At 42.2% G+C, this 19,468-nt stretch overlaps 1 protein-coding gene across 1 annotated transcript in view; it reads left to right on the plus strand.

Moving 5' to 3' along the window:
* Positions 1 to 732: 732 nt before the first annotated feature.
* HIF1A (hypoxia inducible factor 1 subunit alpha) overlaps positions 733 to 19,468 on the plus strand; it is a 29,934-nt gene continuing 11,198 nt past the window's right edge. The window contains exons 1-4 of the mRNA XM_054161724.1: positions 733 to 1,015; positions 15,931 to 16,121; positions 17,071 to 17,216; positions 17,315 to 17,399. Coding sequence (XP_054017699.1) covers positions 981 to 1,015; positions 15,931 to 16,121; positions 17,071 to 17,216; positions 17,315 to 17,399 — 457 coding nt within the window. The 5' untranslated portion in view covers positions 733 to 980. The remainder of the gene's footprint in view (positions 1,016 to 15,930; positions 16,122 to 17,070; positions 17,217 to 17,314; positions 17,400 to 19,468) is intronic.

Consider the following 19,468-nt stretch of genomic DNA (forward strand, 5'->3'; position numbering starts at 1 on the left):
TCAGCAGTCGCAGCCTGAAGAGACCGGCCCCGCCGCGCGGCTGCTCTGGCGCCTCCCGGCGGCCGCGGGCGGATCAGGGACAGCCTGGGGCAACGCCGCCGCAGAGACGCGCAGGTCCTAGCGCCACTCGCCTCTCCCTGGGTCATGGCAAGGGACCGAGACTCCCCGTTCCGGTGGAGACGATGATGCTGAAGGCAGAGAGCCTGAACCGGCCCTTAGCCGGCGGGGTTCGGGCCTGCCAGGGAAGGCTGCTGGGGGTGTTGTGTTCCCGTACAGCCCCCATCCAGCCCCTCGGCTCTGCCTTTGGGTGTCGGGGTGTTCGAAGTTGTAGAACTTGCTGGAGATGTGCCTAATTACTCGAGCATTATCCCTCTGGCCCGCCCGGCGATGCGGTCGTCTATGCCTTTTAATTAATACGAGAATTTTAACTCTTTAAACTAGAAATGTTCTGGTTTTAGGACTACAAAACCTTTAACGATCCGCACTGGCGGTGCTTGCCATGAAGCCAGAAGGCCCTGGCTTAGCAGAATCTACCGCTGCCGACCGCTTACTGGCACTCTGGGGGTGCTCGGCCCAGGCCCGGTGCCGGTGCCGTCGGCTGTCCCGCCCCGCACACAGCGACACACGTGAGGCGCCGGACGCCTCCCTCCCAGCTGAGCGCTCAGCTGACCCCGACGGCCGAGGGGCCGGGCCGCGCCGCCGCTCCTTACTGGCGCAGCGTAGGGCCCGGGCCGGCCGCACCCGCCCTTGCCACCGCCTTCTCCTCCTCCTCCGCGCCCAGCCCCGCGCCGCCCACCGTTGCTGCGCCCTTCGCCGCCCGCACCTCCCCGCAGCTTGCCCCGATGCTGTGAGCCCGCGCGGCCCCAGACCCTGCCCCTTCCCGGCCGCGCCACCACCTCCCCGCGCCCCGCGGCGGCCATTGGATCTGCCCGTCTCGCATTCAGGGAGCCGGCGGGAAGAGGAGAAGCCAGCCCGCCGCCATGGAGAGCCCCGGCGGCGTCACCGACAAGAAGAGGTACTGCCGACCGACGCCGTCCGTCCGCGGTGTTGGGTGCTCGGCCCGCGCCGGTAGTGCGCTGCCCGCCCCCCGTTCGCCGCCCGGCTCGGGGGCCGCCTCCCTCCCATCAAGCCCCCCTTCCCCCCTCCCCCCACCCCATAGCCCCGGTGATGCTGGCGCCGTCCCTCGGGCACCCCGCCGCCCCCCGCTTTGTTAACTGCTGCTCCCTCCCCGTTCTCTGTCTCCCCTCTTTTCTCCTTTCGTTCCCCTAGCCCGCGGAACGCTTCGCTCTTTCATTCCGCCTTCTCTTCCCCCGCCGTCCACGTCGCCATTTTGTCGGCTGGGGGAGAGGGCCGGGGCTCCGCGGCCACCGGACGGGTGCCTGTGGTGCGGTGCTTCACCCCTCCCGTGGCTGGAGGTGTCTTATTGCTCCGGCCTGGCGTGGAGCTCAGGTCCGCGAGTGGGAGAACGCGGCCGTGGGGCGTGCATGGGCTCCGCTGCGCTCCCCGCTTTCTCAGCCGGTGCCCGGGCGGCCTGCGCGCCGGGGGCGAGACAACCCGGCCGGGCGAGGAGCTTGGTGGCCCGGTCCAGTGGTGTCCGCGGAAGTCGTGAGGGGACGGGGAGATTGGGGGGGGGGTGGGGGAAGCGCCTGGCCTCGGCCGAGCTGCAGGGTTGCCGGAGTGTGGAGAGCTACCTGAGAGCTCCCTTTGCCTCTGAAAATGAGCGGGTAGGAGTTGGTTGTGCTTTATTGTTGACAGTCACCAAAGCTGTGGTGGTCGGGCTTTGCCCAGGAAAGGGCCGTTTTGGAACTGGGAAATACTAAGCCTATAAAAGACCTAAAGCCCACGGAGCCGGGGGGAGGGACGGAGGGAAGGATGGCGGCAGGACAATGTGAGTTGAGTATGAATAATTCACCAAGGATTGTTAGCTCAAATTAGGAGGGGGAAATAAAAGCCTTAAAAGCCTTTGTTAGACGGTGAAGTTAGGGAGTTGGAGTATTCGGGTGACCAGATTTTTGCGCTGGTGCTTCGCCGGCGTGCTTTGTGGACGGATTAATTCTCGTGATCGCCATCTGCAGAAGACGCCGTTTGTTTATAGTCGATACCTTTTTTAGTGGTTTTGGCTGCCTTTTTTTTTTTTTTTTCTTTTCTTTCACTGGGTCTTCTCTGTTCTTGTATCAAAGGGTCATCTGAGTAGGTTAAAAGCAGTAAATGTGAAAGCGTGTAAGTTGTGCTGGAAAGGAGGCGGGCTGGCTTTTAAAATGGATGGTGAGCATTGTGCTGAGCTGGGAGCACAAGAGTGCTGGCTTGTGGGCAGGCAGTGCTGCACCTCCAGGACAGTATCTTCTCGGTGGTAATTTGGAGTTGCTCCGGCAGTGCGGGGGGGGAGGTGGGGTGGGGTATGTAGAGTTGGGGAGAAGCAGCTTTTAGTGTAATGAAACCCCTACAGTGGGACACCTGGGGGTGGCATTGAGTCTGTAACCTTTAGGGGTTTTATATTTAAAGCCTAATGGCTATTGAGAAGCCTGGGAGAAAGTGTTGCAACAGAAATTAATATTCTGTGCTTTGCTGCCCTAATTTAGTGGCAGATCTGTAAAGGAGGTTTGAGACTGAAGTTCTTCCCTCTTGCTGGTTTTTGGTTTGGTTTGATCTTTTTATTTGCCCTTGAACATTTGTTATTTTTTTACTTACCATTCTGACCCACTTGGGTACTTTTTTTGCAATTTCCTTATCCTGGATGTAATCTGCTTTCTTCAGAATGTGAGAATCAGTATGCAGAGCTTATCCTTCCTTCCTAAAGGCAGGGCTTAAGAAAGAGAATTCGTTGTTTTCTGTTTCCTGTAGACTGAGTTCAAAGTTCGGAATGTTTCTTATGAAGCAGTGAGGAATATTCAGATTACTTCTCTTGTAGGATTTTAATCAAAACCATAAAACTGTCTCTGGTACACTCGTCCTGGGGGCTATGAATGTGCAGTTGAGCAAAGATGGCTAAGCAAAAAAGGAAGGATGTGAGCTAGCCAGAGAACTTAGTGAAAATCTCGAGGATTTCTCAAGAACATGGGTTATTTTAGAAGGGTTTAGGTTTGACAGTATCCATGTTTTGAATACCTTTAAGGGAGAAGACCTTCCAGTCCTGTTCTAAAATGGTGAAGCTGATTATATATAGAGTACACCTCAGTTTGGCACATGTTAAGATCTTTTTATTCCTTGACTCTCCCTGTGCTTGTCTTTGCCTCGATTGTTAAAATGAAGCTTACTATTTGCTAAATTACGTGCTGTGAGATGCAGAAATTACAGAAGTTGACAATGTATGTGTTCCAGTCTTACATAAGGGAAATCTAGTCATAACAGTAACTGGATGTGTGGATTCATTTACTGGTTTGTTAAATCCATTTTTGATGTAGTCCCAAGCTTCTCCTATAAGTAGAAGGGTAAAACCAAGCATCAACAACATGATTAGGTATTGAGTTATCTTGGTTTTAGCTATTGTTGAGTATTTGTATCACTTTCATGCGCTCCTGGGTTTTCCTTGCTACAAGGAGTGAGTTTATCTTGGTGCATGGAGTGGGTAAAACCTCGTTGTTGGGAGCTTTGTTTGCCTTGATTCAAAGTTGGGGCTTTTGTTGAGAAGTATGCTGATTTTTCTCAGTATTTATTTTAAACTCTGGTGTGTGGATGGTTGATGCCATGAAAAGTTTTTCCCCAGGTCTGTGCTGTGATGCTTGCACTATTTCAAGTAAATGAGCCATTTAGGCTAGTTACATTGGTAGTGGCTGGTAGATACACTAGAAAAAAAGAATCTTGGATTACTTGGAGTGTAAAATACCTATTTTAATGGATGGGTGATAAATGAAAATTAGAAGTGCAAGGATTTAAGGTGATTTCTTGAGTGCTTATTCTTAGTCTTACAGATAGCTGAAGTGCCTTGCAGAAAAACTTCGGCTTTTTAGTTTTTCAGAGTTGAAACTAGTGTCTTAGGGGATGATTTGAAAGACCAGTGTTTTGCAGCTGGATCTTTGCCACTCTGGTCCAGCTCAAAAATCTATGAGAAGCCTGGGTCCTGTGCTGCTGGCTCTCAAGGGCAGGGGTGACTGCTGGCTTTTTGTAATCTTGTGTGAGGTCTTTAGGGTTGTACATGCCATTGCTCTTTGTCTGTAAATTTCTTTCAGTACCGGTGGAATTGAGCCACCATTACCAGAGTCTGAAAGTGAATACAAAAACCTTTTGTATGTACTCTAACTGTACTGCTCTACCTTTTGTAAGAAGAGGAGAAATCTTTCAGTAAATCTCCTGTAAAGTCTCCCCACAGGTATGGGGAGGGCTAAGTGGTGTCTGTCTTACAGAATGGTGGGTTTTCTGCTTTCTGGATCTTTCTGGATTGTTTGCCTTGCCATAGGGCTTACCTGGTGGTAGTCCCTGTATTGTCTTTTCCTTGCCGTTTCCTCAAACATGAAAGAGTTTTGAATTCCTTCAGCAGAAGTGATCAGAAATTACTTTCCAGTGATTGCTAAAGATGAAGGCAAGAGCATAGTGATACTGCCCTTCCTCCTTGTTATCAAGACATTGAAAATCAGAGAATAGCTGTGGAAGATTTGCCTACTGCAGATATTCTCTGTAATTTTGCTCTGTTGGTGATTTTGTTTCCTTTAATCTGTGATGGTCTGAGTATTTGCAGTATATTGATGGAAGCAGCGGGAGGGATTTCTGGTTTTGTTTACGGTCATGCTTGCTTTGCCCTTTTAAAACAGTGTCTCCAGTCTGAGTCTCTTGGAAGGCATGCCTAAAATATCAGCAACTGCCTATGCTTAGAGAGGTTTAGTGTAGACATGATAGATGGTTCAGGTTGTCAGGTGGTCTGTAACAGGGTGATGGGATGGTAAGAGGTTTTCATTTCAAGCACTTTCAATTGCTTTCAACAACTCTGCATTCTGTAGAAATGCTCATCCTTTCTAGTATCACTGGAAGTGCGTCCTGGACCGTTTTGGGGAGGTGAGGAACAAATGTATCTGCATACTGTTATCAGCAACTTAAGTCTGGTGATTAAGTAAACTATTGGTTTAAAGGTGGAGGTGTGAAGTGGATAATCCATTTTATTTACTTGTTTAATTGACATTCCCATTTTCTGTTTTGTTTCTCTCTTCTCAGAAATGTCCATCAAGAGCTTATTTAGGTTAGGTGAAGAGCATGGTAAAGTATGTTTTTTGTAAGCCTGGAGAAGCTGCCAAACACAAATGCTTGCTGTGTTTTACTGCCTCTGGAACAGAGGCCAGAGAGACTATCCTGCCATTATGTGTAAGAATTCAGGCAGCTTGCAGTTACTTTTGGGTGCTTGCTTCCTTCACTGCACCTTATGAAAGCAGCCATAGACTTCCTTCCTATCCTTGAACTGTAAGGCTGTTTCCAGGGCATTGCTGATGAGTGAAGTTGGGGGGGAATAAAATATTCATAACACAAGTGAATGTCAGCAGTGCAAGCCCAAACCATTTTGAAGTTTGTGTGTGTTGACTTTTTGGCATGCTTCTGACCTGAAAGCCTTAAAGACTTGCTGAGCATGGGAGCACAATGGATTAAATTCTTGAATGTTCATGTTGTTCAGTAGTAATATAGCACCAATTTATGTTAGAAGGCTGGATCTAAAGTAGGCTCGCATGAGTTTTTTGGTGTTAAAGGGGGCATTGAATAATAGAAACTGCTAATTCCTAAGTTGCTGGGGGGTTTTGTTTGTTTGTTTCTTTTTTTTTTTTTTGTACTGCAGGAGGGAATTTGGCAGTGTTACCTCAATTTATTCTTGAAGAGCATAGTGCTGTGATATTGCCAACTAAATAATTCTTCTGTGATTGTAAAGTGTGCATTGTTAAATAAACCCAGGAGGGAAGTACGGCATGGTTCAGTGGTGGTGTACAAGAGCATCTAGATTTTCTTGACGATACTGCTCTTTCAAGGAGATGCAAATGCCAATCTTCTTACAAGATGCATTCTTTAAAACAACCTAACAGCTTCAAAACAAAAACAAAGCTTACAAGAACATTAGCAAGAAGGTGCAGTAACCTGTTTGTTGCAAACTGATGTCCAAAAGGAAGGAATGTTCCAGATCACAAGTCATCATCCGAAATGCTGCTTTTATCTTCACACACACAGTTACATAGGCAGGTGTTTACATGCCTCAAAAGAAAACACTACCTAGGCAATGCATGGAAAGAACTTGGACCTTAATCATCTTTTCATGTTATAACAGCCCTTTCTCTTTTGAATTCAAGAAAATTTGAGCATTTTGAGCCTCTTTGAGAAACCTTCTTTGTACTAGAGGAGGCAGATGAACATGTAGCAATATGAGTTTTCCACTGAGTACTGCTCCAAAATGGGAGATACCTGGGGGGGAGGGGGATATGACATTGGGACCCACAAAAATGGCCCAGAAGAGAATGTGAGCCCTTTTTACCTTTAAGTAACAACTGAAAATTCAGGAAAGATACAGGCTTCCAAATTACTATTGGATATGAAGGTTTTCCTCTATTGACGTCTGTTATTTAGCTTAGAATAAAACTCTCTAGGAAAATTAGGGTCTGAAATAACTAGAAACATGAAATCAAGTGAACAGATGCTTGCATGTATATTATTTTAAACACAGTTTATGTAGGTGACAAACACTTCAGAGTTCTTTGATGTGGAGTCATACCCTCAGCTGAAGCTACGCCTGTTCATACCAGCCTGGGGGTTTGGTCCAAGATCTTGATGTAAGTGCGTTGATAAAGAGGAGCTTCATCATACACATAATCTGTCATTTCTTTCTATTGAACCCTGATAGTCCTGGGCCTTGTACAACTATAGCCTTTTAAAATGCTGAGATATTTTGGTACCAAGACATTTGAAATGGCTGTCATGGCCCTGAAGAACTGGTGCCTCAAGATGACCCATTGGTTGTTCCTGAAAGATAATCCAATACATAATAAATTTTGTGTTTGTTAGGAAGGACACTGTGCAGCTTTTGTTTAATTTGGTGTGGTGTTCATTTTGAGGAAAAATGTTACAACAGACCTTGTAACTCACTACATTAAAATAGACACTGAAGTTCAAGTGAAGCATTGAGGAAAATGAATCAGCACTTAACTGTTGTATTATATTTACAACAGTGGAAGGTTTTCCCAAGTAACTTACTTAACCTTTTCAATTCAGTTTGTAGTAATCATGGAAGTATTACCAGAAAAAGATGACCCATGTTGCTTACCAGAATAAGTCATTTCACTGGCAACCTTAAGCACAAACCAGACTGATGATACTTTATGAAAATCCTTGCATTTCAAGAAGCAAAAGAATTCAAGGCCAAGGTTCCTGGGTTTTTTGTGTGTTAAACTTCATGCTGCTCTGAGTGAGATTGGTAAATAGACTGTTCCTTATGCTTGTTCACATCCATTGAAAGAGGTGGGACCATGTTCCAACTAAGTAATCCACATAGTAGAGGCTTCAGTCTCTATATTCTAACTAAGCTAAAGGAATGAGAAGCTCTACATGGTTTAGCTAGGGACAGGCATATTTGGTGTTCAGTCCTTCATCAAGGACTTTTTCTTTGCGCATCCTTAATCTACTGAATGTTGTGCTGGCATTGCTGGAGGCTTTTTGTCCTGGCTATTGTTCTAAGCATTTAAAAAAAAAATAAAATTTTTTTTTGACTGCTTAATGGATCTGTTTGTTCTTTATTGATGAGGAAAAATAAAATTTGATCTCTTGCTTCTGTTCCAGATTTCTTTAGTTCTTAAAACCTTTGATCACAAAATACCACCTTAACTAAAAGCAGTTGAGAAACATGAATTGCAGAATAGTCTGGGCTGGAAGGGACCTCCGAAAGTCCATCTGGCCCAACCTCCCCACAGTCAGCAGGGACATCTTCAACTAGACCAGGCTGCCCAAGGCCCTGTCCAGTAAAGGGATGGCTTAGATGGGAGCAGTGAGGGAAAACGTCCAGCTTCCACTCTGGAAAACCTGAATACAGTGACATAAATTATATATTTTCAAGCCACGATTTAGATGGAAATTAGTAACTTTATCAAGAGTCTGCATTTATTTGAAGATAGACCAGGTCCTAGGTAAAACATTGTTAACTGACAACTATCTTGGGCATATATTTTGCATCTTTTTTTCTGAGTTTGATAGAAGCAAAAGCAGAAGGGCTGAAAGGAAGAGAGCTCTTAGTGGCTAGTTCTGTCAAGCTCATGTCCAGCCTCTCTTGAAGAACTGGGTTTTCTGTAATAATAAACACAATTTAACTACCATGTACCTTTCATCCTTAAGGACAGAACACAGTTAATAAAACAACTACAACAAAACAAACAGACAAAAGAACCCCCCAAACCAACCAAATAAAAAAACCAACCACAAACAAACCCCTGCTGTACTCTAGGGAAAAGCCAAATGACATGGTTGGGGGGTGGTTATTTTAAAACAGTAAATTACTATGGAAAGGTAAAATATCAGTGGGTTCCATTGTGTAACAAGATGCAGCAGAAACACTTCACCATGTTTTGAATTAGAAATACCAATTTTGGAAGATTTTACTTTTTAGTCATGCTTTCTAAATGGGGAGGTATTTGGGGTTTCTGGTCAGTCCAAGGCTAAATCCAAGTGACAGTCCTGGTAGTGTGGTCCTGTAATGCCTTCAGGAGTTTCAGGCTTTGCTGATGGCTCTTACTTTACCTCTCTGTAAAATGCCTGTTTATATAGACTTCATGGTCTTGATAGTAAGATTTTACTTTGTAAGTTAATGCTTAGCTCAGTGGGCTCTCTTGCTGGCTCTCCCCACTATGGTTTTGCAAACGGCAGTGGGTTCCAGTGTTCGCTCAATGTTTGTGCTGCCTGCTTGCTCTCAGTTTGGTAGGTTTTTGGTGTGTTGTGGTTTTTTGTGGGTTTTTTTGGTTTGTTTTTGTGTTTGTTTTTTTTTTTTAGTGGTAGTCAAATTAACTACCCTTATGTGAAGAAAATGATTTAAATTGCTATGTTAGAAGACAATGGACAAAGGAATAAATTTTAATAGTTTAGAGAGGCGTTGTCTCTGCTTGGATGTTACGCTTGTTTCTGTAGTTAAAATCTCTTTGAAATCTTTTGTATTGTAAGGAATTTCTGACTACTTTTCCTGAGTTGGGTTACTGGGCTGTGATGTTCATTAATTCATAATGAGCAAGACTTTCTTCTAGAAAATCACATGCTTGTGATTTACACATGAGATTTGTGTGGGAGGTGGTTTTTTGGTTTGGTTGTTTTTTTTTTTTTTTTGTTTCGTTGGCATTTTCCTCACAGACTATAAAATAAGGAGAATTGGTGAACAGATTTTGCCATAATGACAAAAAACCAATAATACTTAAAATCATGGGAAAACAAGAAGAGGCAAAGCTGTAACACTGAGTTCATTGTGCTGAGAGATTGCACTAATTCTGTAAGGCAGCTGTAGAAGGGAGAAGCACCCTTCCTGACCAGTTTGGAAAAGGTAAAATTTGTGGAGAATTTGCAAATACATTACAGTTCCTGGGAAGCCTGCCTATTTGCCTAAAAATTCAGACTCTGCAATAATTGAGAATGCAGGCTTGAAATGTCTTTTTCCCCACCACTGGGAGGAGTGTTTGGGTACCTAAAATGAGTAGTCTCAAACTTGCACATGAGCTGAAGCTGGCCCACTGGCCCCTTTCCAGCCCACCCTATTGCCTGGGTTTTCTCATCTTTAAAGTACAAAGATTGGAGTTCTCGCACAGGACTGACTGTGGTGGACCCAGTTGCCCTTGTAACCTGTTCTGTGGTTTGCCTGCTTAAGCAATGAACACTCGAGGTTGCAGGTCAGGCCAGACAAGTGTGTTACTACTGGGCTGGGAGGTGAGAGGGAATGGGGCTTTTGGGGCAGCCAGTGGCTCTGGGCAGTGTTTGTGCAGGACCATCTGATGATGTGATGGTGTTACCACTACAGCTTTCTTGCTGCTAGTTGATCAATTAATAAGTATTTTAAGAGGATAAGGGGGCTAACTGACAGGTTCTCCATTTATGCTAGGTAAAAGATGGGAGGAGACTTTTGGGGGTTAGGGGTGGGTGGGTGGGTTAGGGGGTTGTGAGTGGGTTGTGGTGTTGGTTTTATTTTGTTTTTTTGTTTGCTGGGGTGGGTATGTGGTTGGTTGGTTGTTGGTTTGTTTTTTTTTTTGAGAATACTTGCATCATTAGTTCACCATATATTTAAATAGCAATTTTAACAGTATTCTCTTAACATTATAAGCCCATTTTTCATATAATGTCCTTAAGGAAGTTGATTTAGACTGTCTTAATTTCTTCGTGCTAGGCACAGGGCTTGTCTGCAACTTCTTTCTGTGGAAGAATAATCACCAAGTGTTGTTGCTAGCAGCCTTGGACAAAATAAAGATCTCACAGTAGAGAAACTAATGGCTGCATATCCAGCACCACCAAAAGCATGAAGCTCTGTTGTAACATACTCCTGTGCAGCCTGTGCCTTTTAAGTGAGCTTGTATCTGGCTGATATTTTCATGGTGTGCTGTTCTGTGGGTGAGAGCAGCAGATAGCATGGGCATGTTTTGGGTTGAGCTCTTTACATGGTCCCACTGATCAGACACAGCAAGTTACACTGGTGTAATGAGACTGGGGTGTTCAGATGGAGTATGGCTGCAAATTGGGAGTTGCACCTCGGTCCCATAAAGCTGTCCTGGCAGAAATACCTGGTTTAGGTTAGATGTGAAAAGACAATCAAGTTTTGTACCAAACAGGAATGAGTTCAACTGGAAAAGTTAAATATGAGGCCACTTACAGGTCTGCTAAGTTCCAGTATCATAATTATGGTATATACTGTTGATGTATTACTGTATTGTAACAGCTACATCCTTTTTTTTTAGCTTAATGGGGAAAAATTGAAGCTATGTTGTAGCAAGTGTGGTCTTTGTGACTCCATTTCTAAGCCAGGTATTTGCCATAGTAATTTCTCAGTCTGAGGGGAGATTCTATCTAGTATTGGGTGTGAGTCTTGTATGGGCATTAATGGCAGAAGTGCAAACTAGTTAAAGTTAAATAATGAGGTTTTAACAGATTTTAGGTATATTATTAATTTGGATTATATTGTTTCCACATGGTATCCTTCTATGAAACTGTTTAAGAACAGATACCATGACAGATATAAACCCACATGACTGTAGAGTACAGTTCTAAGGAGAAAACAGTTGATTGCTCTCAGAAGATGCACACAGTATTTTTAGAATATTCTCAAAACCTAGATCAAAGATGAGCCTACATTAGCAGATGCATAACAGCTATTTTATGTGGGATTTGAAAATGCCTATAGGCCAAAATCTGCCTGATTAAAGAAACATTAAGTTAGAATGGGAGAAATGCTAGAAAATAGGTAACAGCAGTTAAACAATATACAGGAAAGCCCCTGATTTCTTGTATTTAATGTAATACTGGGTACAGAGTATAAAATTTTAAGAGTGGTGATTAAAAAAGCTTGAAGTAGACAGAGTTGTCATGGCACATCCATTGACCATTTATAATTTAGGAAATGTTAATTGAAATTAGTTGCTTACTGATGGTGTTAATCCAGGGCTCTTTTTTTGTTTTTTTTTTTTCCTCTTCCCCCCACAATGGTGAATAAGCAGGAAAAAGTCAGCTTTAAATGTGGCCATTGATCAGTTTTACGCTTAATGAGAAGATAGCTGTGGGCTCTACTTAGACATCTGGGGGGAATCATTTGTAGAATATGCAGCGGTGGGTGAAGGGGACTTTAGGATGATAGGGGGAAGAGCAGATGCTGTGAGAAAGCTCTGACCGTAATGACAGTAGTTCTGCACCTCAATCGAGAGGCCATGTTAACATCTGCAACTGGGGTGCATGGGATTGGATTGCTCGTGGCGTGCTTTGTTCTGAAGGCTGTTGTGAGAATCATTGTTTGCTGTAGAACTTCCTTTGTATTCACCTGGCTGTATTTTAAAGCCTTTTTGATTTGGAGCAGTGAGTGTGATCCTGGGTAGCATCCTTCAGCGAAGTTCTTATTTCAGCTGCAGTGAATACTCGTGGTGAAATACAATTTTGTTTGGAGTCTCTACATGAGTGTCTTATGGAACTCAGATATTTATTCTGCTATTGCTTGTAAACATCTTTTGCATATAAAAAGTGTCTGTGAGCTTTCTGTGAGCTGTGATGCATAACCTGCTTTGGATTGCTCTGTGCTTCTGTATTCCAGTGGTGGAAACACAAAATGGAAATGAATGTCTGGCACTGAAATTTTGAAGGGAATCATCATACCTAAAAATGCATGTAATTTCCTGTCTCGCATTGGTATTTCTGATACTTGCATTGCATGTATAATCCACTCTTCAGCTGAGAACTTCTTGAGCTTTAGGTGGCTTGCTTTTGTGCAAGACTGATAGTAGGATATTGCAATACAGCTATACTTAAGTTTGGGTTTTGTTGTGTTTTGTTGTTTTTTTCACATGAAGCTCAGGTTCCCAGTATTCCTACAGAATGGTATTTCTGTTGTGAAGACCATGGCTTTTGCACAGGGGCAGTTCTGAAAAATCTGTCTTAAATGACACAATTTATTTAAGCAGATGTTGTGGCGGTTCACATCTTGCTGTTTAAAGTCATCTTCCTTGAGTTTCCTTTATTTTTTTGTCCTCCCTAGTTGAGAGAGCTCACTTTAGAGGAATTTTAACATCCTTCAATTCACTACAAAGAAATTTGTGGGCAACTACACATGCTGATTGTGTGTTTTTTTTATTTACTTTATGCAACTGTAAGTCACAAAGCTTAGAGTAGTTGCAACAGTAAAGGATTTTTTTTTCCTTTTTTTAATCTGATGGCATCCAATGTTGAGGCAACTCTGACTTCACTTGGTAATTAAACCTCATTTGTGAAAGACCTTTTCCCTATTAATTTGATCCATTAAAGAAGTGCTCTTTGAAGCTGGTAGTTAATCTTCCTATTTAAATTGCTGGGTTTTACTCAGATGGGTTACAGCTTAGTTTTAAACAGCAGCTAAAAATAGCAAGTGGTTGTGCTGTATAGTTTAAATACCTATCAATAGCAGTAGCCTTTCTAGAAAGGAAGTACCTAGTAAGAGGGAGAGGAGACTGCTGCTTGGACAGCACCAGTTGGTACCAGCATTGCACTTTTCATTGAGCTTTGCCCATCACAGTCAGGCACCACTCCAGCAGGCAGCACTTGGTTCCCATACTCTGGGATTAATTTTTAACAGAAGCACTATGAGGTCGATTTGAGCAGTGTTTCAGTTGGTAATTAGTAATTCAATGATTGTGAGAAGTGTTGACCGTTCGTGTTGAAGTTTGTTGCTAAGTGAAAACCTAAAAACTGGCTGAAATATTTTTCAAGAACATTATGCTTTCAAAAAGAAAGTGGAAGGGAAAGGGCTAAAATGACAAGTTATGAGGTTGGCATCTATTTTCATCTCTTGCTTTGTCCTTCTCTACATGCCCTTTGTGATTCATACAAGCCTGACAAACTTGTAGGCTTGAAGTGCACAGCATTATTTCCAAAGCATGGGGAGTGTAACTTTAAAGTGTCTGTCGTTGAAAAGGAAGCTGTGGCAAAACTGCAGGTATCTGGGCAGTTGGAAGCCAATTACTTCCAGTAATTGTCCCTTGAGTTTCTCTGTAGGATGACCTTTCTGCAGCTGAAGGGGTCTTGAATGAATAGATAACAAAGAAAAAACAGCTACAAAGGTGAGTCTAAGGCAGCATAATTGCTAGTGTTACCTTTTGTCAGTAAAATGTGAGGTCCAAGAAAGAGGAAAAGGAGAATGCAGGTGGCTTTTTTTCACTTCCACCCTTAGTTTCCCACCAAGAAAAAAGCTACTTTAGGCCTGTCTTCAGTTAAAAAAAAGGTTAATCGTGTTATATAGCAAAAATTTTTTGTTGGTATTGTTTAAGGTCAGATTTCTTGTAATGGCTGTTTACAGATACACCTGTATGTCAGGACCCTCAAGCTTCTCAGACCCAGGTATGCAATACTAGAGCAGGAACATCTCTTGTCATGAGGAAATTGAATGTGAAGAAATCTGCAAGATTGGAAGTATCAGATCTTTTAGGCTACTGTTGTGAGGAACATGAACTTATATTCATAGAAACCAATAGAACTGTTGTATGTCTGGAGTTGTGTCCGTAAGTTTTCCAAAGATCTCCATTATATTTTGATTTATTAATGTTTCTCATTACATAGGAATAGTATTTGTGATCTAATAGCCTGATTTTGCCATCAAATGAGAACTTATGATTCTGAAAAATCAAGTTTGTAGTGCTTCTTTCTCCTGGCAGTGGCAGGGAATAGGAAGAGAGGATGATGTGGTTGGGGATGGCTTAGAATGCCATATGCTTTTATGAAGCTGGGAAAAAAGTAACTTTAGAAGAGATTCCGATGGCTTACAAACCAGCTTGTCAAACTTATGTGTTTCAAGGCATTCATGCTTCCAGTGTCAGAGTTAATAGTATTGTCTCTTGTGTGTTTCTGCACAAACTAAGCAGGTTTTTCATTATTGTGGATGGCACATCAGGGGAAGGACTGAAAATGTTTCTTCTGGGTGTGCATCTGACTGCTTACACTGAATGTGGTTTGTTATTTCCCAGGCAGTATCAGCTCACTTGCCTCTGTCATTTGTGGCACCTCTCACAAGATGTGTGCTAATTTAAGAAAGCCTTTGCATAGATGGGCAGACTTAGTAACATGGATTTGGCAGTGGTAATATGTGACTTTAAAGTCTAGTGAAATTTGAAACAATTCCTAAACTGTTGGTAGTAAATAGTGCAGTGGTTTATTTTCTGTGTTTTCCAACTAGTGACACTTACTCTCTTTATGATAACACTAAAAGGCATGCAGCTTTGAATTATAAAAGCAGTGTTTCTAGGCATATGTTTATCTTACAGCTTTCATGGAAGTCAATGGGAAAAAGGATCCTACAAATCAGCAGAACTTCATTTTGTGTCTTGGGGGTGTGCAAATGAAGATAGGGTGCCTTCAGAGCACAAATTTTATGAAAAGGAAAATGGACAATAATGCCATATCCTTTTGTATTGTCCATATAGAAATAAAAGCATATTTAACTGCAGTGGCATAATGTCCTTGGGGATCACAGCAGCATTGAGGTTTTGTTCAAATGTAATAAAAATTTGGAGCTCCCATCTCAAAATACTTAGTCCAAGCCTTACATGACAGATCATGAAACAAACATGAATTTGGCTGGGTACTGGGAAAAGGGAGTCCAAGGAATCCATGTTACTGGCCAGTGAAGTGTCTTGGTTGTTTTGGTGCTTGCTCTTAGTGAGCTACTTTTTCATGTGTCTCAGGAAGATGAGCATATCAGAGGCAGTAGAAGGAGAACATGGCAACTTAACAGCTGTAGTTTTTCATTGTAGGGGAGACTATAGAAAGGGCTATATTAGAAAAAGGGAGATAGGAGAGAGACTTTCTGAATCGCTTGATAAGCAGAACACCTCATGCTAAATTGATATCCTTGCTTATCTGACCCATTAGGTGAGCTTTATAAGGATGGTAAGAAGGGAAGAACTTGTAGTGTACATAATACTAAACGGAGCATCAAGCTGGGAGTAACTTATGTTGTAGCATTCTGACTGGATTTAAGGAGTTAGGAAAGAGGGAGGAAACGGTATTTGGAGGCTAGACAGGCAGCAGTCAAGGCAACGGTTCCAAGTACCTACATACTCTGAAGAACTAATCTTGTTGGAAAAACTCACGGGTTTGAATTAAGTTCTGGCAGAGCCCATCCACAGCAGAACTCTGTACACAGAATTACATTTACACTTTTAAACTGAGGTTTAAAATTACTCAACTTTGATAACTGGTTAATTAGCTGCTGGGTAGCTTGGTTTCAAAATAAACTTGCACAGACAACTCTGCTTCCTCTGTTAACCCCAAACTTTGTTTATATAGGATTAGCTCAGAGCGCAGAAAAGAGAAGTCAAGAGATGCAGCACGGTGCCGAAGGAGCAAGGAATCAGAAGTGTTCTATGAGCTGGCTCATCAGCTGCCCCTGCCCCACACTGTCAGCGCGCACCTGGACAAGGCATCCATTATGAGGCTGACCATCAGCTACTTGCGCATGAGAAAGCTGCTAGATGCTGGTAAGTGAATAACAGAGCAGAATCTGGAGAAGGGGCTGGTGGTATGTTGAGGAGGAAGCTATTTCTCAAACCTGTCAGTAGTTAAATACACTAATAGCTGCATCCCTTCTATGTCAAGGTGGAAGACCTTACAGTAGATTTAGGCAATTGGTGATGGCGCAGGAAAAATAGGGCCACTGTTCAATGAGCTTTGTTTTTTCCCTTTCTGTTCTGGTGATCCTAGATGACCCATCACAGCTGTAGTGCCATTTTCAGTCTCAGCTATTTGACCCATCTCCCAAAGTTAATTTATTTCATTTGGAGTTGGTTGTTAAAACTGTGCTTTACTAAACTGTAGGTGCAGGGCTGACTTAGCTAACTGTAGGTGTTTCTACTTAATGGAAACTGCAAGGAGGTGGTTTTGTTTGGGTTTTCTTTTTTTTTTTGGTCATTTATACTCCACTGGAGATCAAGTTAACTCTGCAGTCATGTCTACACGTGCAATTACAGGAGTATCTCAGTTAGCTTATGAACCTATATCTGCATCACATGCCATGACTGCTGTGCTGGTTTGTACTTTTGCATGCTTACTTACACCATACAGAGGATAACTTTGGTAGCTGTACCAAAATGTCTCCTAGGAATCCCCTAAGAAAAGTTTGTAATGCCTTTTTGAGATAAATGGTCATATTTTTGCCATGTAGACTTTCCCTGGAGGTGGATGGTTTGTGCATTACAGCAGAGAGTGTTAACCTCACTGATTTTTTTTTTTTAAAATTTTTTATTTTTACTTATGATAACATTTCTAAGAGCTTGAAGAATGTAATTGTTCACTTAGATAAGTGAGTTTTACTGGCTTTGAACAGTCCTGCAAGGTTGACTCCTTGCAGATTGGTACCAGAAGCCATTCCTGATGGTAAGTGAAGAATGGCTGATGTTTACTTAAATGAAAATGTGTGGCTGCTTTTAGGTGAGCTGGAGACAGAAGCCAAAATGGAGAAGGAACTGAACTGTTTCTACTTGAAAGCTCTGGATGGATTTGTCATGGTTCTGTCTGAAGATGGGGACATGATTTACATGTCTGAAAACGTGAACAAGTGTATGGGACTCACTCAGGTGAAACATTGATATTTCCTAAGCCTCCTTCAGATCTGTAAAAGTTGTTACATTTTTAAATATTAAGTTAGACACCCCTGTACCTCTTATTTCTACAGTTTGAGTTGACGGGGCACAGTGTGTTTGATTTCACTCATCCATGTGACCATGAAGAGCTGAGAGAAATGCTTACACACAGAAACGGTGAGAAGAAAAAAATGGGTTTAACTTACTTATGGATAGTTCTTGTTGGCATTCATACAGTTGGATATCTGCCAGAAAAAGGCATGTTCTGCTGCTTAAATCTCAAAATAAATCTTGTTCAGAGATACTAACAACAGAAATAACCGGCAAGTTTTGTCGATACTGTGATTGTAGGAGAGATAAGACTTTGTTAGTACTCTTTAACCTAAAACAAAATCAATGAATAGAAAGTAGTTATTGAGGGATGAAAGAATTGGTGTGCTTACTAGAATAAAATTAGAGGTAGGTTGAACAAGAATGATCTTAAGCAATTGCTATGGAAGCATATGGAATAAAACTGGTGCATTTGTATTGGTCTGGGTTTGTCTTTACAGGGCAACTTAAAAGCAAATGCTTTCTTCCATAAATCTGTTGTCATTTACTTAAGACACAAAAAAGATGCTATATTTAGGACACAGGAAAACTAATCAGAGAATACTTGGACAGCCCCTAAAAGGACTTTGGGATTGATTGGTGCTCCTCTGTACCTTTTTAATTGTTTCATGAAATTGGTATCATTTCACAGATTTCTAACTCTTCTCCATCCAAGGGAGCAGAACACTGTGTTCACATGTTCGGTATGCTTTTGAATTTAACAAATGCCCTTGGATTTGTGCTTGTATGTCTTCTAAAGATTTGTAATGACTATGAAGACTTGGCAGCCTGCATGCCTCCAAACAAATCTGCTTTACACAGCTGTTAGAAGTCTAAAATCCAACCTCTCTAATTTGTACTTGATCAAAAAAGAGTTATATCTGAATCTAGATATGGGTAAATGACCAAGCCTGACCTCTGCTTTCATGTAGTATTATAAATCAGAAGTCTTCTATGTTGTCATTCTGTTTAATTCAGTGGAAGGGACATGATAAGATACCACAGCATTAAGTGCCCCAATTTTGATTTTGTAAGCATTTTCTAAAGCTGTCGGCCGTCAGTATTGAAGTTTGTTCCTAAGGCAAGGCTCGGCTAGACTTTCCCCTACCCCGTTCTGGAATACCGCAGTGCTTTTGGGGTGAGGCAACAGCTTGACTCCAGCAGTGTCAAAAAGCTGGTCTTGTGCAAAAGCTTATTCTTAAGAATGTCGTGTTACTGAGTTTCATGGAAACCGGCTCCAGGGTGTCTAAATTGACCAGACTGGAATAAGATGTCTGAAAAGCATTATTACAAAATCTGGTTTTCAAATGAAGTTGGAAGACAAGTGCCTAAATTACAGTAATAATAGCACTTTTTTATATTTATTAACATTCCCAGGTTACATTCTACTGCAGCTCTTACATCAGTGGAATTACTGAATTGAGTATTAAATACTCCCCTTTGGGATTGTACAGGTACAAATGAATGTAATTGTGACTGGCAGGAACTGAAGTGCATTCTGATTTTAAGAAGTTGCTTTTTAATTTTTCAAGGCTGGTGATTGTAAAACTATGTCCAGTGCTGAACCAGACTTGGCAAAGTTGCTCCATCTCTTACACTCTGCTTTTTAAAGCAGTCTTAAGCATCAGGATTTGGTAACACTAATATTGTGTGCTCTTCAAATATTAATTTCTAGATTGCTTTAACTCTTTCCAAAATGTACTGAATTAGATAAGTTTTGGGTGCTTCTCTGAACTTTGCTTTATTTTCTTTCCCTCCCCCACCCCTTCCTTTATCAAGGATATTTTGATGTGACATAAAGTAGGCTTGTCCCCATTAGTCTTTTCCTGTGCTAGAAGCAGCAGGCACTACAGCACAGGGGCTTTCATGTATTTCTAATGAACTTTGTCAATCTAATAGCTGCAGTGCAAGCCACCATGAAAAATTTCATATCTACTCTTGTCTGTGGAGGTTGAGAGGAAATTATTGTATACACATGTATCAGAAATAAACTCATGTGCTCTAAAATTCCACCCTTTGCCACTTTTTGGTCCTCACTCCTTAGCACACTTTGGCAAACTTGTTCTTCCACTGCTCCTTATCCTAGGTGCTTCATTTCCTCCTTCCACACACAGTGAGCTGCTTGCAGCTCTCCTGATAGGATCAGTTTGCAATTT

This window comes from Dryobates pubescens, chromosome 5 (assembly GCF_014839835.1).
Source record: "Dryobates pubescens isolate bDryPub1 chromosome 5, bDryPub1.pri, whole genome shotgun sequence".
Lineage (NCBI taxonomy): Eukaryota > Metazoa > Chordata > Aves > Piciformes > Picidae > Dryobates > Dryobates pubescens.